The sequence below is a fragment of the Cyprinodon tularosa genome, unplaced genomic scaffold, assembly GCF_016077235.1.
Source record: "Cyprinodon tularosa strain WSP-4 unplaced genomic scaffold, ASM1607723v1 ctg248, whole genome shotgun sequence".
NCBI lineage: Eukaryota > Metazoa > Chordata > Actinopteri > Cyprinodontiformes > Cyprinodontidae > Cyprinodon > Cyprinodon tularosa.
Genome location: NW_024038921.1, coordinates 1,023,647 through 1,047,798, shown reverse-complemented (window position 1 = coordinate 1,047,798; position 24,152 = coordinate 1,023,647). Strand labels below are relative to the sequence as shown.

At 38.3% G+C, this 24,152-nt stretch overlaps 3 protein-coding genes across 4 annotated transcripts; 1 reads left to right on the top strand and 2 right to left on the bottom strand.

The window, feature by feature from the left end:
* The first annotated feature begins 16 nt into the window (after positions 1-16).
* atf1 (activating transcription factor 1) lies at positions 17-6,778 on the top strand. 2 transcript variants are annotated; one of them, XM_038288075.1, is made up of 8 exons: positions 17-192; positions 965-1,068; positions 2,529-2,651; positions 2,949-3,046; positions 3,129-3,262; positions 3,526-3,708; positions 4,105-4,258; positions 5,964-6,778. In XM_038288075.1, the coding sequence occupies exons 2-8, from the start codon at positions 970-972 to the stop codon at positions 6,106-6,108; spliced, it is 936 nt and encodes a 311-aa protein (XP_038144003.1). In that variant the 5' UTR covers positions 17-192; positions 965-969; the 3' UTR covers positions 6,109-6,778. The 2 variants fall into 2 exon arrangements, with proteins under 2 accessions (XP_038144003.1, XP_038144004.1); XM_038288076.1 differs by lacking the exon at positions 965-1,068.
* Positions 6,670-10,625, bottom strand: LOC119785403 (methyltransferase-like protein 7A). The gene is made up of 2 exons (XM_038288077.1): positions 9,709-10,625; positions 6,670-7,196 (listed from the first exon to the last, which is right to left on the bottom strand). Exons 1-2 carry the CDS (start codon positions 10,285-10,287, stop codon positions 6,960-6,962), a joined length of 816 nt encoding a protein of 271 aa, XP_038144005.1. The 5' UTR covers positions 10,288-10,625; the 3' UTR covers positions 6,670-6,959.
* Positions 10,626-10,761: 136 nt separating this feature from the next.
* LOC119785404 (methyltransferase-like protein 7A) lies at positions 10,762-12,483 on the bottom strand. Its single transcript, XM_038288078.1, has 2 exons — positions 11,896-12,483; positions 10,762-11,042 (listed from the first exon to the last, which is right to left on the bottom strand). Exons 1-2 carry the CDS (start codon positions 12,388-12,390, stop codon positions 10,809-10,811), a joined length of 729 nt encoding a protein of 242 aa, XP_038144006.1. The 5' UTR covers positions 12,391-12,483; the 3' UTR covers positions 10,762-10,808.
* Between the last annotated feature and the right edge of the window lie 11,669 nt (positions 12,484-24,152).

Here is a 24,152-nt window from a genome sequence, read left to right as displayed (position 1 = left end):
TTGGCCGGGGGGCGGGGGCGGGGGCGGGAGAGAAAAGTAGAGAGCTATATTTTAAAGCTGACATCTTCTTGTTTTTAGCTATTAGCCATTACGGCTAAGTAACTTTCCAGGTCCTCTTCGAAATAAAAGTCTGTACACGAATTACCCGAGCTTCACGCTGTGAACAAGAGCAGTCACACATCATTTCAGAAGGTAAATTATCTGGCTGACTGAGCGGTACTTTTTGTGCTCGTCTCTCTGTCCGCCCCGCTCTGACCGTAATGGCGGCTTGTGTGCTTCGTCAACGGCTCGCCAACCTACGAAAAGGGAAGGTGTAGTTAGCTTAATGGCTCCTCGTATCGCTGACGTCTTTTGACGCGATAAGTTGCGTGCCAGTGACAGAGTTACATATATTTGCTCAATGGGATAAAATATTCCATCCATCCCTTATACAAGCCAAACGAAACTTGTCAAGCACATAATTCGGAAATGGTTGCTTTTAACGTTTTAAAGTGAATTACATCCGCTTAACTGGTTAGCTACTGTTAACTACCAGCTGCAACATTAGTAAGCTCGAACATTCTGGAAGTAGCGGCTTCATATTTTCAGCTGCGGAGTTAAATTTTTGTATTAAAGTTACACTTTTTACGAGATTTCTCATCAAATCAATGAGGTTTAAAAAGTCAATCGTATTGACTCCAGAATCCTGCTGTGTTTCGTAACTCGTTCATAACGTAACTTGCATTGCTAAATTCCTCCAAGAGGAAGTCATGTCTTGTTACACTTATTTTCATATACATCTATTTTGATTCCTCTAAAAAAAAAAAAAATGGGAAAAAAAAACTATTTTGTTTCTCATCGATTCACTTTTTTAGCGGGTGCTTAGCTTGGTGAATTCACTAAAGTAAAGACAAATAACGGCGCGTACAGCAGCTGTTACAGTAGAGTTACTGTGAGTCAGTAATATTGATTTATTTTTTCTCAGTTACTATGGAAGACGTACAACAGGGCAGCAATGGCACTGAGTCACAGACTGCAACCATTCCTACTACCATCACATCCTCTCAGTTCTCACAGATAGCACAGCAGGTAACTGATGAATGCAATTAAAAACAATACCTGCCATTCTGCTTGGTTACACAGGCCATTCATATGAAAACATTAGGCACGGAAACAACAGTTTAAATGGAGTTAATACGCGGCTTGACATTTTAAGCAATTTTAAAATGACATAAATTATTCTACCCAAGTTGTCTTCCCTGTTTATGACTCAATCAGGCCTGAAACAATTGGATTAATCATGATCAATCGATTATTGAAATAATTGTGAACTAATTTAGTAATCGATTTATCGTTAACTGGAGTATAGAGACTCTAAAACATGTCTCTAGCTGACAGAGAAACCCACTTAGAGAAGTAATTGTATCAAAATTGTAAAAATAATATTTTTTTATTCAAGATAAAAAAATCAACCTTTTTGTCTGTCTATATGCTCTATCCAGAACTCCTCAACTGGAAATGTTTTGATTTCACATGGTTTAATGTAGTAAAAAATCTTTAAGGAATCTATCCGATTGTTAATCGATTAATAGAAGAAAAAAAATCGACTGATGAATCGGTTGCAAAATGATTATTAGTTGCAGTCCTAGACTCAATATGTTTTAACTTGTATTAGAACAGCAGAAAACTCTGACTCTACCTAATTTATGTACACCCAAATACATATTGATAATCCAGTGTGTTATTTTTTGTCATTTGATTCGTTTTCTGATTAAAGCTCTTCACAGGAAAAAAAAAAAAAATAATTTTATTTGCATTGCTTTCATTATTTTAAATTGAATACCTCCACTAATAGTTTCACTAATACTTTGTGAAAACTAACCTTGAGTTTGAGTTAATTTGTGGTGATGCATCAGATAAATGACAACCATACCAACACGTTAATATCTTAATCAGTTTTTAAAAATCCATTGGAATATTAGATTAATTGAAATTTTACATGAATGAGTTCAAAATAAAAAGCATTGTTGTCTTTAGAAATGTCTTTTTTTGTTAGCTATTAATGTACTGCACTGCGCCATGATTTAATAATCAGTGAATTTTAAGTAATCTCCAGCATTTGATTAATCTGGACAAGTTAGTTTAAAACTAATGACATTGTCAAGAGCAACCTTGGTTTCTCCCACTAACTTCAATACCTCAATGGGGAAAATAAATTAATAATGAGAGTTAAAGAGTTAAACAATTTGATCAATAATTATGTATGTTTTATTAATGTATTTCTATACACAAAAAACCTTAATCAAATATTTAAGTAATTAATTACTGATACAAGCAACATTTGCCTATTTTACTTCAGATGTATTTTAAAGGATAGTAAAAAAAAAAATAATAATCTTAGCACCTAAATGTTAACAATACGATATATATTATATGTAGGTGAAGTGTTTTTAGGAAATGTAATTTGTATTGTTTTACTAAAATGTTTAACTTGAGACTATTCAATGGCAAATCATTTTTTTGTTTGTATTTTATTTTAATGTTCCTAGATGTCATTGGGAGGTTCTTCTGTTGCTGTTGTGCAACTGCCTGGGGGTCAATATCAGGTTCAGGGAGTGATCCAGTCTGCACAGTCATCAGTCATTCAGTCCCCTCAGGCACAGAGTGTAACGGTGAGCAGAGCAGCTCCTTTTTTTTGCCTTTCATGTTTTTTTTTTTCTTTTTCTAAACTATCACATAATTTAAATATAAATCCTTGACATGGTTGCGAAATACAGTCAGATACAAAACAATAATACTAACATAAATCTACTATTGGATATAAATTGAATGAATAAATGTGTTTCTGTTTGGCTATAAATCTAAAACTAAAGAGGCTATAGTCAAACAAGTGCCTATAAAAAGACAGAATTTCTCCCACAGTGGTTTGATAATGATGATTGTATTCTTATTGAACCTCTACTGCTAAGGCCCAGGGTACTGATAGCGAAGATTCTCAAGACTCCTCAGACAGTGGAGCAACAACCCACAAGACAAGGGAAATACTCGCCAGGCGGCCGTCATACAGGTAAAAAGTTCATCAAATGACATCCCAGAAAGAAAAGCTTTTGTGTAACTTGTGGAATAACTTGGCTGCTTCTTTCCTGCAGAAAAATCCTTAACGACCTTTCATCTCAGGAAACGACACACATTGAAGGAAAGGATAGCAGTCCAGCATCCACAGGAGTGACAGGTGTTACAGTTCCAAGCACTCCAATCTACCAGACCAGCTCAGGACAGTACAGTAAGAACGCTTCTTCAGCTTAAACTGAATATGAAAATACTAACACCAGTGTGGGATGCTGTGATTTTTAAATTTTTATGAAGTATTTCAATAATTTCTTTGACTATACTGGTTGAGTGTTCTCAAACAGAGTAATATTTGGTAATAAATTTAATCTATAATCACTTTCAGAATACCCTTTCCGATCATATTTTTACTTTGCAAGCAAGAATGATTGTATTTCCTTTTATAACAAGTTTTGTTTTTTTATCATTCCTTATAAGTTACCATAGCTGCAAATGGGACAATCCAGCTGGCATCTCCAGGTTCTGAAGGCCTCCAAGGGCTGCAGGCTGTTACCATGGCCAACTCTGGTGGAGCACAACAAGGAGCTACCATCCTTCAGTATGCGCAGACACCTGATGGTCAGCAGATACTCGTGCCTAGCAACCAAGTAGTAGTACAAGGTGAGAATTTAGTACATCCGCTTACATTTCATGTGCCAGCCTTGTTTGGTAGTATTCTTTTGTAATCAAAATGAGACAAAAAATGTAACACATTTGAAATGGCCATGGTTATGTGAACTGAAGGAATGGTGACAAAAATAGATGTTTTTAATGGTGTTTTTGGCAGTCCTTTCCATTTTGGTTATAGATGTTGTCTCCTTTGCAGTGAAATCTATACCTTTATCAGACGTCAAGGGCCTTTTTCTTTCCATCCAAAATAAAGTTTTTTCTTTGGCTCTGAGAGAATGGGAAGTCATAATACAAGAAGTAACTTCTAGTCAAGAACCAAAAATTGTGTGACAGGATTCATATGATTCACATTCAGTTTTTTTTTGTTTTGTCATTTGTTGCATTTAGGAGTTGGAGGAGAGATGCAAACCTACCAGATTCGCACAACGACCTCATCTGCCTCCCTTCCCCAGACCGTTGTGATGACCTCTCCAGTTGGACTGTCTCAAACTAAAACTGATGATCCCACACTAAAGAGGGAAATCCGGCTTGCAAAAAACAGGTAAATACAGAGTTAAGGGTTAGCCCTCGGCCCCTGTATCTTTAATGTGCTGCTGTGTCCTGTGAGAGAGTCCTGTACTGGTCTGATTTTTCAAAACTGCACCTGAACTGAGACCCGACCCGTTACCTGCAATTATCCCCATTTAAAAATCCACACCAACCCGTAATGTAATGTTCTTATTGTTGCCCATATTAGTTTGGATAGCCTGTTTCTGTATGCCTCTGCTGACTTCCACTCGTCTGTCGGTGTCCATCACGTGGGCGGGAGACAGGCAGTGCAGCCAGACCAGGAATGGGGGATTCTGGGAGTTTGAGGCAGCAAGCTTAGCTTAAGGAATGTGTTGTATGGACCTGAGAGAGGAAGGCATTGCAGCCTCTGAAAATATCAGCTTGTGTTTTCAGAATAAAAACTCAGTTCTACAGGACTTTGTTTGGCCCTTGTTAGAATATTATTATCTGGATATTCTTGAATCAATTTATTTTTTTAAATATAGAGTTAATTAATAAGAAAATCTAAATTAGTTTAATTCATGCTGTAACTCTATGGTTCCTGCATTTGTTCATTTATATCCATGCCTACACCCGTGAAGTAAAACATTATTTTTTTTCTACCTTTAGATGTATGTTTTTTACTGGTACCCAACCTGGTGCAGTACTCTGACCTGTGGACTTTGTCTACTTATTGTTCTTGCAAGATACATCTCGAAAAAGTGCCTTTGGTTTTTGTTTAGTAGATCAATAATAGTTTACACACTAGTTATCATAAACAGTCAAAGTGAATAATAATTTAACTTTATTGATCTCAAACTGGATAAATTCACTATGCATTTAACCCATCCCCTTGGGGAGCAGTGGGCTGCCACTGTGCGCCAGCAGGGGGCAGTGTGGGTTAAGTGTCTTGCTCAGGAACCCAGAGTGCAGGCTGTGGGGATCAAACCGAGTACTTGCAACCTTCTCAGAGCACAAGCACACTGCTCTAACCACTTGGCCATCACTCCCCCAAAGCATTTGCTTTTATCCCTATCCAAGTGTGGAAACATTTGTATTACCAGACTTTTACATATTCCCTATATATGAAATTCAGTCAATATATTAGCACAAAGTTACAACAACAAAGTAAAACTGTGTGAAATCAGGAATAATTTCTCTCAGTTTGGTGTCATAGTATTATGGAGCCTGATGGCTTCCAAAACGCATGGAAGGCTCAGACTCATGACCTTAGGATTCCAAGCTCTATGCTTTATTATTTAAATAATCATCAACTAATTTATTAATCGTTAACTACGGTGTAGAGACTCTAAAACATGCCTTTGGCTGACAGACTGACCCACTTAGAGCAGTAATTATATCTAAATTGTGAATTGTATGCACTGATATAATAAATATAGAGCATCTGGAAAGTATCCTCTTTACCTGATTAATGATGTTTACTGTTTTCAATTTTTTTTCTTTCAAATTTTCAAACATCTAATAACGACTTGTGATTGTTTTAGTTTTTATTTTTGCAAATAATTTAAATATAAAAAACTTAGTGAACTTGTTCAAATGTTAACCTATTGTACATTATATAACCCATACTCATTTAGTTTTCTTTGTAAATAAAATGTTAGCTGAGCTCTTTTGCACCATCTTGATGCTATGAGAACTTTAACACATTTTTCATTATTTAACATTTTGACATCCTGAATGTTTTTTCCTGATTTCAGAGAAGCGGCCCGTGAATGTCGACGGAAGAAAAAGGAATATGTGAAATGTCTGGAAAACCGTGTCGCTGTTCTGGAGAACCAAAACAAGACATTGATTGAAGAACTGAAAACATTAAAGGATCTTTACTGCGTGAAAACAGGATAACCTGTTAGTACATGTCGAGACTGTGAGGTGAAAGCAGCACAGCTCTCATGCATTTGGACAAGTCTGGGTTTCTGGGAACACTTCATTTCAGGCTGAATTCCTCCAGTCTTTTTTTTTTTTTTCTACTTTGATTAAAAGTGACTTTTGGCAGTGAGATTTACTGGACAATTTGGCCATTTTTCAACTGCTTTTTTTTTTTTTTTTTATGCTAACTCTGTAACATTTATAGTTGTGTACATTTTTAATACTTGGAGGTTTGAAATTGTGAGCTTTAAAGTTTGAGTCTTCAAATGTATAATTTTTCCTATTTCCTTGTGTTTTAAAACGTATTGCTACTGGAGCTAATTTACCAGCATCTGCAAAATTTTGACTGTATTATTACAATATGTGATTTCTTTTAATTGTGAACCAGCAATGCCCCTCTTTTCCCTTTTTAAAAAGATGTTACACCTATCATTCCTTATATTTGTGCAATGGACTATAAAGGGTATCAGAAATATCAAGTTTGGTTTGGTTGTTACTTGGCAGTTACTTTGACAATCAGGGAAAAAAAGCACAAAGTCCAGTTAATATTTATTTGTACATCTTTGGGGGGGATGGGGAGTGAAAAACAAAGAGCATATGAAATGTTGCTGATTCGGTGAGTAAATAAATATATTTTCACTCAGTAGAAAGCGTGTTTGTCTGATGTTTATCAAGTAAGAAAAGCTTTAGAAATAGATCTGTGCCATAACAGTCTTACTGATAAAAAAAAAAAAAAAAAAACTTTACTAGAAAAGTTAGAAAGCAGTAAACTAAATATGAAGAAATTAATATATTAAGTATAGAACCAAGAAAAGGGTTCATATGTTTCATTTAATTGAATATCCCATAATATGTGGCCTAATCATTAAAGAAACTTCTTGAGCCTCTATATGTCTTAGGTGAAGTTCAGCAAAGCCAGCCGCCTCCAGGTTTCTCCACGTTGCCCTGGTAACTGTGCAGCCATCCCCCAGGAGGTACCACAGAGGCTCAAACACATACTGACAGAAGTATGTCCACGTGGAGGGATCAGAGACCACATGCTCCAGAAAATACAAAGCTCCTCCCTGAAAGAAAACCAACAGCAGGTTCTGTTCCACAGGTGTACGTTCATTCCAGAACAGACTAGGTAGCCCTCAAGCTCTGACTGGTTATGTACAGTCCTGCTTAATCCAACACTATTCATAGATTTACATTTCTGCCAAACCTACCTTTCTTTCACACATGGGTATTTTAAGTCATTCAAAACTTGAAATTCACCTTATTAAGCCATATTGTGTAGAAATCTGAATTGACAAAATGAATAACTTGCACATTAGAGTCCTGTAGAGTTATATCCTCTTATTCTTTAGCAGAGTGTCTGATCATAAAAACTTAGATAAAAGTACATTAATGTGCAAAATGATCTAAAATAATGGGATGCAACCTCAGTTAAAAGTTAGGAAATGTCATGATGACTTGCAAATTACACACCATACACCCACAGCTGAGTACACCAACTGTAATGGTGCGTTCTATTTAACTTGGCAATGTGGCAACCTTTCAAAGGTATCCCTGACCCTTGACCTTTGTCACATTACCATAATACAGCCACAATCCTAAATATGTTTTATCCGTATTTTATGTAAATACTGTAGCACATAAATGGAGGGAAGATTCCCCATGTTCCCCTTCGGCTGCAGCTACAGTTTTAGCAGAAGGCTTTTGCAACACAGGGCAAGTTCTGTTCCAGGATTACCTTGTGTTTAGCTCCATCCATCTTCATTCAAAGTAAGACCAGTTTTACTGTCCCTATTTTTCTAGAAGTGTTCTATCCTATCTGCCCACATGGCATTTTGAATGAAGCCCAAAAAGTCAATTTAGTATCATTTTACAGAGCAGCTTCTTCCGCATGTTTCCTAAGCCTCATATATGGCTTACAGCAAATTAACAAACAGGAAATATTTCTGTTTTCTTCAAATAAAAACTCTTAATGCCATTCCAACTACGTAGGTTTGATTTCAACTTTGGTAGGGACTCTATTGGTCTTATCTCATTGGTCCTATGCAAAAATATGCATGCTCGTTTTTTTAAGCTTGGCGTGAAAATCAGGGTGTATTTCATTTAAAGAGAAAAGCAGCATTTCTTGCTATATTTATTCAAATTTTAGGACTTTTTTCCACTTTGAAAAGGGTTGCATTTGAACTTACCAGTAACTAAGACAGAAGGTCTTACCTGCCTATTTAACCAAGTATAGTCTAAATATGTCTGTTATCCTGTATTTTCTTTTGAAGATAAAGAATTGTGCAGAGGTAAACAGAGGTAAAAAAAACACTCTTAATCTTTTATATGCTCTCTCTGTATCATGAAAGAAACCAAAATAAAAAGAAACCAAATAAATGTCTTGTATTTAAATGTGTAACTAGAAGAGCTAGAAGAGGAACTGACACTTAGCATTTAACATATTAACTTCACTATAGAAGTTGTACATCTGGGCTGTAGTTGCTTTGTTTAACCCATTTGATTTATTTTATCTAGGGCTGAAACAATTCATCGGATTAATCGTGATTAATAGATTATTGAATTAATGTCAACCAATTTAGTAATCGATTAATCGTTAACTCGAGTAAAGAGACTCTAAAACATGCTTTTAGCCGACAAAGTGACCCACTTAGATTAGATTGCATTTTAGATAAAAAATGTTTTCGTCTCTCATTCTCCATCCAGAACTACTGCTGCAACAATGCCGCATTGTAAATTATAAACATGTTATTCACATCAAATTGTTGGTAGGGACAAGTAGGTCGGTCCCAAGTTTTGGTAGGGACATGTCCCTATGGTCCCTATGCAAACCTACACCCATGTGCCATTCCTCCATAAAGGTCAAATGTACAAGGTACATACCGGTAACTGAAAGTACAGATACATTGGCTCTTCTCTGCCTTTCTGATTAATCCTACTAACTGTTAAATGTCTTGGCAGGTTTGAAATTGTATCATACTCTTTCCATTTTCAGATGAGATTTAAAAAAAGGATATTTTCATAAGTTAGACCTGCTTTAAACATCACTTTATTTGTGAGCTGACTGTTTTCTTTTCTTGGGTTTCTTTTGTTTACTGTTGCTCTGGAACAACCACCTGTGCACCATCTCTGCTTCTGTCTCCTTGAACCCCAGTCAGCCTCGGCAGATGGCCGCACACTGAGCCTGGTTCTGCTGGAGGTTTCTTCCTGTTGAAAGGGAGTTTTTCCTCTCCACTGTCACTACAAGCATGCTTAGTGTGAGGGATTGCATTTGAGTCAATGAGTCAATGCAATCAATTGGGAAAACTTCAAATCGATTTGACTGTATGATCTGGTTGAACTGTAAAGTGCCTTGAGATGACATGTGTTGTGAATTGGCGCTATATAAATAAACTGAACTAAATTGAATACCCACTTCATGGGACAGTTGGATGTAGGCAGAGATTCAATTAAATATAGTTGGATTATTCATCAGGTGACTTCTGAATGCAATTGGTTTGCTAAAGATGATTCCATACCCTGTGCGTGTCAGGTTGTTGTATGTCCTACTACACGTGAAGGCAGCACAATCCAACTCACACGTCTGAGAACGCGTCGGGCCTCCTGCAGGACTCTTCCCACATCGTTCACAGAGCACAGCACCAGCGTGCAGACCACAACGTCCACCGATTCGTCCCGAACGTCCCTCAGGTCCTCACCTGGAAGAACTAAAACCTCCTCATAAGTCAGGTGCTGATTTGCGTCCATGCTCAAACGCAGGTACGGCTCCATGTGCGGGTTGGGTTCAGTGCAGATCACCGCGCAGCCGTACGGGTAATACCTAAAGTTTGCTCCGCTGCCACAGCCGATCTCCAGCAACCGAAGCGAACCGTCTGCGTTCGCGAACCTCGCGAGGTTTCGAAAGAGTTCCCTCTTGAAATTGTGCATTTTGTCATTGTAAGTAATTGTTATCGTGTTTGCGAGGAAGGGGAATACGCGTTTGTATAAACTGCGCAGTCCAATGAACTGCAGCAAATAAAAAGGGGCGACCAATGCTAAACAAACTAGTCTACAAGATCTCATCAAACAAGTCCGCATCTTCCTGAGAAAAACCCTTGAAGTAGCCTCAGCTGAAAAGCCCTCAGAAGATAAAAAGATTACACCGCTAATACTGGCCATTTGTTTGTCTGACCACTAGATGGCGACAAATGACCACACTGCCATTAAACTCCTTATTTTGTCCTTTTTCAAATAGGAGTTCCAAGGTGTGACCCAAGCTGAGTCCAATAGAAGAAGGAAACATTTTACATTTTGCAAAAATATGAATATTTTATTCTTAAGCATTTAAAATACAACTATGTTGTATCAACATTGAAAAGTGTCTTAAGAGATAAACTGCTTGTACAGCTACTTCTACTAATGCATGGTTATTTGATTATATGAAATCAATAATATTTGCTTTAATACTACCATACAAATTAGTATTGTACTACCATACAAATTAGTATTGTAAGTGCCAATAGTCTTAGTTTAAGAAAAAGCAATTATTTCAAACTTTAAGGTGCTTCCTCCTTTCCCCTCTTATTAAGGCCTCACAAGCAACAGGCAAAGTAACAATATTCAGATGGTGGTTGTTGTTATAACCTGTTTTAAATTTTTTTTTTTTTTGGATTTTACATACAGAAGTCATTAGTTGTGGGTTATTTCACTGCGTAGCCTACGATGTGCGGTTTGACGATAAAGACAAGCGGTGCTTCAATGTGTCGAAGTTTGAGCTTGGAGAATCCAGCTTCCTCCAAGTATTTCCAGGTTGCCCGGGTAACCTCGCATCCATCCCCAAAGTAGTACCATGCAGGCTGGAGGACATGCTGGAAGAAGTATGACCATGTTGAGGGATCTGCAACCACATGCTCCAAGAAGAAGAAAGCACCACCCTGAGAAAAAAAAAGGTTTATTATTTGTACGCATGACATCTAGCTTAGGGTGAATCGATTTTATCACTTATCTATATTTCTTTTTTTTTATATATCTTTTTGGCAGAAATAATTTCCAAACATTACACAAATAATAATTTTATGTGTGAGCCAACTATAAGGTCAAACTCAAAACCACAAATGCTTAATGCAATTTTAATAAGACGCTAAACTCAAAAATGACTTCAAAACCTTCTTCCTTCTTCTTCTTTCCCTATTCCTTTTGATTCTCTTTACAGTTTTTAATATCAGACTGGGAGGTATTCATTTCTCATCCAAAAAAAAATAAAAAATGAGTGAAAGGCATTTTCCTGTGGGCTGGATTTGGCCAGTTCCTGTGCGACATGTTGCATAACTGTACTGTGAAGCGTGATGCTTTCAATTGAAGGAAATCATGTCATATTTAACAGTAATCAGTAATCTCTCTATAATAATTGCAGGGTTTATTATTGTATCATATTTATTATTTTTTACATATCTTTTAATGTATATTACTCTCTTAACATATTTATTCCATAGTTGTATTATTTTTATGTAAGAAAATCCTAATGAGTTTGTTTATCCTATGTATGTCTGTTAAATAAGTTTGGGTTTTTAGTAATTTATAGCCCATATCCTCAATTTGTAAGCGTATAGTGCAATTGTAAAAAGTTATTTCTGTCCTTTAAAAAAAAAAGGGGGCGAAAGGAATCTAATTTTACAGAAGCTGACAGAAAGGAAAAACTGAGAAGTAATGATTTCTCTTCAGTTATACATTTCTTTAGGTGGCTGCAGTCTAATCTAATGAAATATTCTCCACACATTAAAAGCTTACTGGTCGCAGGATGCGCAGCACCTCTCTCAGGGTTTGCGGGATGTCTCGGACCGAGCAGAGCACCAGGGTGCACACAACGACGTCCACCGACTCGTCCCCTACTGAAGCCATGTCCTCACCCGAGGTCACCACGAATCGGTCATAGGTGAGGTGGTCGTTCTGCTTCATGCTTGTGTCCAGATACTTTTGGAAATGCGGGTTCGGATCGGTGCAGATCACCTTGCAGCCTGGCGGGTAGAACTCAAAATTTGTTCCAGTGCCGCAGCCGATTTCCAGAATAGTGAGCTTCCCACCAGGCTTGATGTACTCGGACAGGCTGCGAAACAACTCCGCTTTCCTTTCGTGCATTTTTTTGTTGTACATTACAGAGAAGCGTTTGAGGAAAATAGGCATGATGCGTTTATATCCTTCATACAGCCCGACCGCATTGATCACATGCATTGGTATACAAAGAACGTTTACCACCAGGGTCCAGAATTTCATCGGAAGACTCATTTTTGCGTCCGATCAGGACAACCAAGCGCGAGGTGTGTGGAGCGCGCTACTGAAAAACAACAACAATCGGTCAAGGTCCAACCTAACTTCCGGGGCGGAGTTTAAAAAAATAAAAGTCTTCCTTTATGGACAACATTTAAAGGGAACATAAGTATTTTCAAAATAAAATATATATGTATATATTTAGATATATGTATGTATGTGTAAATATATATATATATATATATATATATATATATATATATATATATATATATATATATATATATATATATATATACAGCGGCGTAGGAAGCGGGGGGGTAGGGGGGGTACATGTCCCCCCCAATATAAAAGCCAGGTGGATATGTCCCCCCCAAAAATTGTACCGCAAAATATTAGATTTTGACATTTTTTTAACTAGCGTGCTTTTATTTTGAAGGCGCAGCATAGCGTTACGTCACTGTACTCCCCCTCCCCTCTCTGAACTGCTGAGTGTTTGAGCACTCAGTCAGCAGGGAGGGAAACGGCGACAAAGAAATCAGAAACTTGTGAAAGAGGTAAAATAGTCTGTCGGGATGCTGCTATGAATATTGCCCATTTATAACGTTTTGTTTTTAGTTCACTTTCATATATAGAAACTGAATCTTTTTGGTTGAGTCATCTTAGTCTTGTACGGAAGAGGATTAGGGCCACTGGAAAAAAAAAGTTAACTGATTTTTACATTTTTTTTTTAGTTTAACATGGGGAAAAAAGTCAGAATTCTGACTTTTCTCAGAATTCTGACTTTTTTCTTCTGACTTTTTTCTCAGAATTCTGACTTTAATCTCAGAATTCTGACTTTTTTCTCAGAAATCTGACAGATGATTAATATTTCTAATCAATTTACAGTGTTTTTATTTTTTTTCGGGGGGTACTTATACAGATACATAAAAACAAGTAGGTCTAACTAAAAAATAACCAGAATATATGTTTAGAGTAAAGATTGACTAGTGTTTACACAAGCACACAATTTCAAATCTGCTGAGCTTGCTGTGCAAGAAAATGTAAAATATACGTATAAAGAAATATAACAGGAAGTACTGCTAAAACATAAACTAAATGTTAAATAATGTAGATATTGGTTTAAAAAATTCTTCAGATTTGGAAATTTGGAAGGAATACATAATTTTGAAATTAATCAACAAATCTGGTAAAAAAAAACAACAAAAAGAAATAAAAAATAAAAGTTGCACTTTTTTACTTGAGGAATTTGTTGAATAACTTCATAATTATGAGTTTAACTAGTTGGAGGTAATGCTACACTTCTCTGCTTACTGTCCTGCTCATAAAAGGTAAACATTATAAACCCACCATTCATTTTCTACACTATTTGGAAAACACAACACAAATGTAATATAACAAAAGTATGTTTAAAAACAAACATGTTAGCATCCAGCCATAGCCATGTCTGTTTTAGAGACTAGCTCTCTTCTGCTCCTCCATTAATGAGGGGACCCCACGGGCACGTAAAAAGTTGCCTAATTCTGTCATTTTCCACCAATGTGTCACTGGCTCTCTCAAACAACTCACATCTTTGTCATTGAAGCTGAGTGCTCCCACATCTCTTCCTTCATGGTGCCCATCTACATTAAGATCCAAAATTCTGAGATTAAAGTCAGAATTCTGAGAAAAAAAAGTCAGAATTCTGACCTTTTTCCCGTATTAAACTGAAATGAAATTTAAAAATCACTTAACTTTTTTTTTTTTTTTTCAGTGGCCCTAATCCTCTTCCGTAGTCTTGGGATGATCACTCATCCAATATTTAACTGCTAACTTTCTCTAGACGTTTGCTACGCTAGCCAAAATGTTTTTTTTTTTATATATATCTCATTTCAGTACAATGCCACCACCAACTAAAAGGCTGAAACAGCAGTAGGACTGACTCAGATTTTTTTAAAAAGAGAAACGTCAGTGTGAGTTACAGTCACCTAACACAACTTGTGTTGAAATTAGCCCGATCTGGGCGTGCGTTTAACGAGGATTTTTTTATTTTTTGCGTGGTTTTGATTCGCCGAAATTGACAGATGTTATACCTGCCGCGCTCCTGATCGTTAGTTAAAACCACAGGGAGAATTAATTTTAATTCTTAGCAGCAGCGGTCGCATTGGTTGTGCAGCAGTCCACTGCACAACCACTAATTAACCAACTAATTAACTTCTGCACCTTTATTTCCTCAAATAAACTGCTGGCTCCTCTTTTTAGACGATAAACAGATTAACACAACATTGACAACTCTGTAGTTTTCTCTGTTCTGTACTGCAAACTGGAATTAAAGGCGCCATTTCTCCCAAAGGTCTGGACAGACTGGCCACCTGTCTAGGGTGGACCCCGCACCAGCACCTCCCGACCCCACTAAGGGACAGGGTGTACAGAAAATGGAAGGATGGATGGATTTCTACCAAAGGTTTAGAATGCATTTTTGAACCAGATGCTTCAAAGCGCCCTGTCCATAATTCTTCAACACACTGTCAGCTCCCTCTGTCAGTCAACCTATATAAATTCATTTTTTGACCATTATTGCAAGTTTGACAAAATAAAACATATCAAACTTTGCACATGTGTGGCTTAGTGAATTGTTTTTAATCAAACTGAAATATTTGATTTTCTAGTGTGATGCAGACACTAAATATGCTAAGGGTTGAAGCCCTTGAAAGACATCTCCCTTTGCTTAATAAAAGACTCCAGTCATTTTGTTTGGTGATATGCTCACATCTTATTAACAAATGCATTATGTAAATTTTAAATGCATTATTTTTGCAAGACACATTTATAAAGGAATAAAGTAAAAGATTAAATAGCCTTTTTTTTAAGTAGCATACTTAAGATATGTTTCTGTTGAATACGAATCTCAGATTTCCGACATGTGTCCCCCCCAATATATATATATATATATATATATATATATATATTTTTTTTTTTTTTTTTTTTAACCATGTTTCCTGCCCCTGCTGAAGAAAAGCAGACCCAAACCATGATGCTGCCACCACCATGTCCCACCTCAGCTGTAGATCTCTGCAGTTCATCTAGAATGATCATGGGCCTCTTGGCTGCATCTCTGATCATCTCTGTTTGCAGTTGTCTGATACTCTTTTCATTTCAATATAATCACTTGCTCAGTGTTCCTTGATATGTTGAGAGCTTGGGAAATCTTTGTTTCTTTGTTGTTGTTTTTTTTTTTACCTAAATCCAGCTTTAAACTTCTCCAGAACAGTATCTCAGACCTGCCTGGTTTGCTCCTTGTTCTTCATGATGCTCTCTGCTCTTTAAAAAGACCACTGAGACTATCACATAACAGGTGCATTCATACCGTGATTTGATTACACTCATATGAATTCTATTTATCATCAGCAGTCATTTAGGTTGACATTGGATCACTCAGAGATCCTCACTGAACACTTGGAGAGAGTTTGCTGCACTGAAAGAGAAAGGGTCGCTTCATATTGCACGCCCCACTCTTCAGTTCTTTAATTGGTAAGAGTTTAATTTAAATTTTTTATAAAATTTTGTTCCACATCATGATTGTCCCACTTGTTGATTTTTCACAAAAATGACAATTTCATATCTTATAATAGTTGTTATTGCTATTAATACTACTACTGCGCTTTTTTCCCTTTTTTTCCTATGTAGAACTTGCAGAGATGAAAATGTGAAAGTCCTTCAGAATAACCCCCTCAAATAAAACAAATTAAGAAACAAAATGGTGTAGTGTTTCCTTTTAGCACTATGTGATTGCATGGTTGTTTGTCCCTGTAATGGACTTTCAACTGGTGAGTCTATTTCTTGCTTGACTATGCCACCAGGTAACCAGTCATGCAAGGGTGAAACAGCTGCAGAAAATGGAAGGAGAGGATTTATTACAAGTAATATTCTTTTTTTTTTTTTACTTTATTAATCATAAAGGGAATGAATAAAGGAGTAATATTTATCATCTATATAGGTTATTATATTTATTTGGGTTGCTCCATGTATCCCCATTCTCTTCCCCTAACCTTGTGACTGATGCAGTGAAGACAATTACTGTTCACTGAAAAATAATAATGCAACCGCTTTTGGCATTTACCTAATCATATTTAGTTACTTTAACACAGTTGTTTTATGTCCTACCCTGCTAACATGAAACTATTGTGTTAAACTAAATATGATTAAGTAAATGCCAAAAACGGTTGCATTATTTTTCTCAGTGTTATCCTGACAAAAGGGGATGTCTGTTTATGCTAATATGACTCCTTTGGAAATTAAACAAAGCATTGGAATTTATAACTTATAGCATCATACTATGTGTATAGTGTGTAGGAGAAAATAATTAAAGGGGAAGTATACAGATGTTTTAGATTTAACGTAGGTGTTTCAGAGTTTTAACAAGCCTTTTAATGAATAATAAAGAATATTTTTAACAATCAGCTTGACAAACAAACGTTCAAGGTCATAAAAAGATTGTAACCCTGGAGTGAAACATTTACATGCTTATGGTTAGTGCCAACGAATGAAGAAAAAAAATTATGCAATCTTCAGTTTTTTCAAAATAGTTCAGCCCTATCCTATGTAATCAAAGACAGAGTTGCAGTGCTTCCAACTTGCATCATCATGCAGCTCACTGATAGTTGTTTTTTTTAATAAATGCATGGTGGAGCTATTTTTTTAGCATTGGGTTAGAATCCCTGTCTGAGATGTTCTTCCTCAGGGGTTCAGGTACCATAGCATCCTTCCATGTTCCCAAAAACATTTTTATTCTTTTTGGTCTCTTCAATTGACACCCTGGTCTGTGTGGGTCCGGCTTTGTCGTCTGTCCTGTTTCTTCGGTGTCTACTAATGTACCTCCAACCTGGGCTGCCTCTCATCCAAAGACAACACAAATAGGCAACAGTCCCACTATTAACCGGCAAGGATAACTTTAAAATACTACCTATAAATGCAAAGACTTGATACATGTATTTATTAAGTATTGTAATAGGATCTTCCTAACATTGTAATTGCTTCTAGTGTAATTGGAGTTACACAAAACCATTGGCGTGCACACACAAAAAAAAGCACTCACTTTAGAGGGCACTGTAGCAGGCGTTTTTATCAATTTGGCCACAAGGGGGCGATAAGTGAAAACGGGAAGTGAAAACTATAGCTTTCTTATATGCTCTTTTTGTACTTATTATAATGAGTACAAACAATAGTTGACCCCATAAAAGTGCATAATGCTAAATGTTTAAAACAAAATAAACAAAGTGATTAATTAACCATTGAAGATAAGGTTAAGTGGAATCTTTACATAGTTAACTAATTTGCACACTACATAATTTAGAAGTAATTTAAATTTATTTATTTGTTATTATTCTAGTGTTTTATTTCTGTGTAAAAGTGACAGGCATGGTTTGGACTACAGCAGCTAGAGTCTGTGCCCAAGAAAATTTTTCTTTGGGAAGTTTAAATAATGTAATCAAAAATATTTTTTTTTATAACTTAAATATTTTTCTCCAATTTGGAGGCTATAAAACTCTTCTTTTTTTCCACGTCTTTGTAATTGTTTTGAATTTCTTAAATCTTTTTGATCCACCTGTGTCGTCCAGAGCAGAAATGAAGGAAACACACGGTAAAAAATGAAGGGTATACTGCTGGATGCACTATATAATTAAATCATGTTGATAAACTTGTTAAGAAATTAAAAGTTAAACTGGGCTTATTCTTTTGTAATGAGACATGTTTTTCTTTTGGTGTAATAAAGTGCCTTGTCTCAGCCACATTTGTATCGGTCTTAGATTATGGTGACCTTTTTTTTTTTAAGAATGCTACTTCTTCATATCTTCAAATGCTGGATTCTGTTTATCATGCTTCATTAAGGTTCATCACAAACTGTAGAGCCATGACACATCACTGTGACCTTTACTCTCAGGTGGGATGGCCTCCCCTCTCTACCAGTGTCATTGGTACACTTTTATTTACAATGCCCTTCTTGGATTACTGCCCTTGTTGGGAGCTGGAGAAATTCCACCTTTCTCCAGCAGAGTCCGCCGTGGATCCTCTGAGGGAGCCTCCTGCACAGCTGCAGCTCGTCAAGATCATCAGAGGATCCACTACTTAAGCTGTCTTCAGACCTTGCCTCAACGCCGCAGTGTTGTTCCAGTTGGTCAGCGCTTAAGCCTAGATCCTCAGAGTAATTCTATGACTCTTGAATCCAGCTTGGATTCTAACCCTTGTATCTGTTTTCCAGGAAACCTGTGCCTCCTCTGTGAAAGCTCAGGAAGAGCTAACCTGCCGAGCCGACCCTCAGAGCCAAACCTGAAGATTCACAGAGAACCTCCAAGCAGCTCTGGACTAGAGCTGGAAAACCCAAAGCCAAGGTCTGTTCAAATTAGACGTGAGACGCTGAAGCAGCAAACGGACTCTGCTGATGAACTCTTCTCCAGAACCAACAGTGACTCTCCCAAAGCTAACCTCAAGAACCCTCAAGGTACAATCAGTAAACTTCAGGAAATCAAACCTCTGTTGGCAACACTAACTGAACTGTCTCTCACGCAGACTCCGGTGAACCAGAACCCAGGCCCCGAACCTGAACCAGTATATTCTGTGTGCTTGTCCATAAATAAACTGTTAAACTTTCATCCTTGTGTCCGTCAGTGGTGTTCTGCATTCTTGGGTCGCTTTTAGTGAACCCATCATGACAGAACACTGCGGCCAAACTCAAGGCCCAGCAGATCACCTCACCCGTCGACTGGAGGAGCAGGATGCCCAAATTCAGGGACAAACCCAAACGCTCCGTGAGTTATACCGTCTAGTTGACACTCATAACCAGACGCTACAGAGCTTTGCAAATTATCTGAACAGCGCTAATGCTGTACCACAACCATTTCCGGGTCCAGTTCCACCTCCGAGGTCACCTGCAGTGACGTCATCAGAATTCCGTCCTAGTCTCCCAGAAAGATTTTCTGGTAACATGAAAGATTGCAAAGGATTTTTATTTCAATGTCGGTTGATTTTTCAGAACTCCCCTGGCTGTTTTTCCACGGATCACAAGAAGATAACTTTCATTCTCTCGCAGTTAACAGGAAGAGCCTTAGAATGGGCTCAGGCAAGATTTGCCGCTGACGATAGCTTAAACTGTTACTACTCTGATTTCATTTCTGAATTTACCCAGGTATTCAACCAAGAAACTGACCAAACTATTGATTCAAGAGCTCTTTTCAACCTTAAACAGGGAAACTCTTCGGTAGCTGAATTTTCCATTAACTTCCGGGTTAAAGCGGCAGCTTCCGGTTGGAACCAAAACGCCTTAAAAGGAGCCTTTTTCATGGCATTAAACGAGCACATTAAAGATGAGCTCGCAACCCTCGACGAACCTGCTACCCTCGAAGATTTAATTCGCCTCTCCATTAGATTGGATAATAGAATCCGTGCCGGAAACAGTTCAAAGAAGCAGTGTACACTTTCTTCTGCCTCACATAACGTGACTGTTTGTTCTCCCTCTACAGAGCAGCTGCCCATTCAGAGGCCTAAGTCCCAGACTCTACCGTTGCCTGTTCAGGCCTCTCATTCGGGCGAAAGGGATGTCGAACCCATGCAGGTGGGACACACCAGGCTCACTCCAGAGGAGAGACAAAGGCGTTTTCTAAGCAAACTATGTATCTACTGTGGTGAGAGTGGACACTTCATTGCTTCCTGCCCGGTTAAATCAAAAGCCTGGGCCCGCCAGAGGATCTGAGGAGTCTGGCGGGCCAAATAAACACTAAGAAATCTCCTCGACTGTTCCTGCCTGCCACGCTTTTCTGTGCTAACCAAAGCCTCTCCTTCTCTGCATTCATCGACTCAGGCTGTGAACGTAACCTAATCGATTCTAACCTCGTCCAGCAACTCCAAATTGAAACCATTCCTCTGTCTCAGCCTCTCAGTGTATCCGCTATTGACGGAAAAAGACTCCATCAAGTTACCCACCAAACTCAGCCCCTCGAGCTACTTCTGTCAGGTAACCACCGAGAGACGATAACATTTTTTGTTTTTCCCTCTGCATTTTCCCCGCTGGTGCTCGGTTTCGAATGGTTGGAGAAGCATAATCGTCACATTAACTGGACTGAACGTCACCTGGAATCATGGTCCATCTCATGCCATGAGACATGCCTTCGTTCTGCTGCCCCCTTGGTGGGGTCTCCTAGAGGTGGGGGGGAGATGGACTCTCCTGACCTTTCTTCAGTTCCTTCTGAGTACCATGATCTTGCCCCTGTTTTCAGTGAGGTCAGTGCGACGTCCCTACCTCCACACAGACCATACGATTGCGCCATTGAACTTTTACCTGGTGCTCCTTTACCTAGCGGCAGACTGTATAACATTTCCAAGCCCGAGAGGGAAACTATGGAAAAATACATCAACGAATCATTAGCTGCTGGTATAATTCGCCCTTCATCATCTCCATTGGGCGCCGGATTCTTCTTCGTAGGGAAGAAGGATGGTTCCCTGAGACCATGTATTGACTATCGAGGTTTGAACCAGATTACTATTAAAAACAAATACCCACTGCCTCTCCTTGCCTCTGCTTTTGAACCCGTACAGGGAGCTATTGTGTTTTCTAAACTGGATCTACGAAACGCTTACCATCTCCTTAGGATCCGTGAAGGCGACGAATGGAAAACTGCCTTCAAAACACCCTTGGGCCAATTCGAATATCTAGTCATGCCCTTTGGGCTAACTAACGCTCCAGCCTGATTCCAGGCCCTCGTAAATGATGTTCTCAGAGACTTTTTCAATGTGTTTGTTTTCGTGTACATTGACGACATACTCATCTATTCCAAAAACCTCGATGAACACAAGAAACATGTCCGCCTTGTCTTACAGAGACTGCTGGAAAACAAGTTGTTCGTGAAAGCCGAGAAGTGCGAATTTCATCAACCTTCAGTCACCTTTTTGGGGTTTGTGCTCGAGGGCGGCCAGGTAAAACCTTCTGAGGACAAAATTAAGGCAGTTTTAGACTGGCCAGTTCCAGAGAACCGCAAACAGCTACAAAGGTTTTTGGGTTTTACCAACTTCTATCGTCGGTTTATCAGAAACTACAGCCAGACAGCCCTTCCATTAACTTCTCTGACCTCTGTCAAACGCAGTTTTCAGTGGACTCCCGAGGCTCAAGCAGCGTTTGAAAAACTAAAGTCATTGTTTTCCAGAGCACCAGTCTATATTCAACCTGATCCGGCTAAGCAGTTTATCCTCGAGGTGGATGCTTCAGATTCCGGTGTTGGAGCAGTCCTATCCCAGAGACTCGACTCTGATCAAAAGATACACCCTTGTGCTTTCTTCTCCCGTAGACTTTCTTCTGCAGAGCAAAATTATGATGTGGGTGACCGGGAGCTTCTGGCCATCAAACTGGCGTTGGAGGAATGGAGGCATTGGCTGGAGGGAGCTGAGCACCCGGTTCTTGTATGGACAGACCACAAGAACCTGGCTTACATCCAGTCAACCAAACAAGCTAATCCCCGCCAATCCAGGTGGTCAATCTTCTTTTCTCGGTTCAATCTCATCATCTCCTACAGACCCGGATCCAAGAACGTGAAGCCTGATTCTCTCTCTCGTCTCTACTCCGTCGATCATTCCGAGACACCTGAACCTGTTCTTCCGGCTTCCTGTACAGTGGGAGTGGTCAACTGGGAAATAACTGACCTCATCAACTCAGCCCTGGCCACTGAACCCGATCCAGGTAACCAGGCGCGGATTCAGGCGGGGGCGCGGGGGGCGCGCGCGCACCCCCCTTTGGGATATGGCAAGCCGATTGGGCCAATAATCGTCCGTACAATAACGCGCAGTTCCAACCCGTATTTTACGCGAGCACGCGTTTTTTACGTCACCGCGCGTTCTGGCTGGTGGCTGGAAACGCGCGGTGACGTAAAAAACGCGCACTCGCGTAAAATACGGGTTGGAACTGCGCGTTATTGTACGGACGATTATTGGCCCAATCGGCTTGCCATACCACAATAGCGTCGTTGCAAGCACGAGGAGACCTGGAAGATTAAGGCCAAACAAGAAAACCAGACAACCATCTCTTTTAAGATTCTGGTCCAATCCAACAAAAGGGTAAGTAGAAACCAACTTTATCACTTTATTTTCTAAAGGCTTATATCTATAATCTAAATAACACAGATTTAAATGTTTATATCTTGTTTTCTATTCTTCAGTGGACCTGGCACAACTACAGAAAATGACCACAGCGTTGACCAGTATGAACGTTCAGATATTGGAGACACACAGATAAAAGGTATGATGATTGCTAGAAAATGTTGATAATGAGAAAACATTATCAACATTGTTGATCAACAAGTTGTTTAAAGTTGCAAAGTAATGCAATTGTAGGAATACTTTAACCAGTAACGGGAAAGTTATGAAAATTGCAGCGTTTGATAAGTAATAAAAAGAGTGTACAATTAACAAAAATAAGCAACATTAGTTGCCATTGACATGTATACAATAGTTATTTTGTAGTGTGTATTTTTGGGTCTAAACCTGTACCACATGTGTTGTACTGTTAAAAATAAGAATGGTATCCTTTATGAAAACATTACTAACTTTTATCAATTGGTAAGGATCCAAATCAATGAATGCTCTAAGCACATGCTTGGTGTCTAAGGGAGTCTTGTTAACATTGTGATATGAGAACTACAAATCTGGTCTTATTTGTTTTCTGTGCATTTAATATTTTACAATAAAAATAAAATTTACTTTTAAGTAAATTCAGTTTTGTGCACCTGGTGATATGTGTTCAGTGAATTTAATAATTTACTATAAAAACACAACATTAAATTGTTTTGTGGCTCCTCCTGAGATTACAAGGTTCACCTGATCACAAAAATAATTTTCTTTTCCAGATGAACAACAAGGACCGTGTTTCGATGTAAAGACAACCGAAGAGCCGGCGCTCAACCAAGCGGATTTGCCCCAAACAACTTACGACATAGGTGAGTAATAGTTGTATTTTTTTCAATGTCAAAACAACTAATTTTGTTTTACATGATTGACTTTTTTGCTTAATTTTGAAATCTTACATTTTATAATAAATATTTCATAATAAAGCAAGACTATACAAAATCTTCATGTAGGCAGATTTACAACTCCACCAGCACCCATGCAAAATTGACAATGTAAATATCAATGTTATTACAGATATATCAAAGGCCAAGGACCGGATTAAGTGAAATGGACGACTCTGAAAAATTCCAACTTCTTCAGACCAGAAAACCACCCAAATCTTTCAATTTCCCTGCCAGAGAATTTAAAGACAACCGAAGAGCCAGTGGGGTGACCAAAAGAACATGCCAGAGGGACTGGCTGGACAAGTATGACTTTTTATCATTTTTACATCATATAAAGATGATCTACCGTCAGGATCAACATTCAGGCAGGAAGTGAAGTTGTGGCACACAAAGTGGTATTATCAGTGGAAAAACCCAGCTCTCTCCCTGAAATTCTAAAGATAACAAATATGAAGTGCTACCCAAACATTTATATGATTTTTCACCTTCTGTCAGTCATTCCTGTTACCAGTGCTTCTGTGGAACGTGCTAACTCGGGTCTTAAAGCAGTGATAACTTTGCTGAGGTCAACAATGGGACAGTAAAGGTTTGTGGCTTTGCTACTTATGTATGTGCACAAGGACATTCAGCTAGACATCAACAAAATCATAGACACATTTGCCCAGAAGCATCCCAGAAGGTTGACATTTGTAAACTCATTATCATCATCATAAAGTTTGTAGTAGAGAACAATATTCTTTGTCTGGTTTA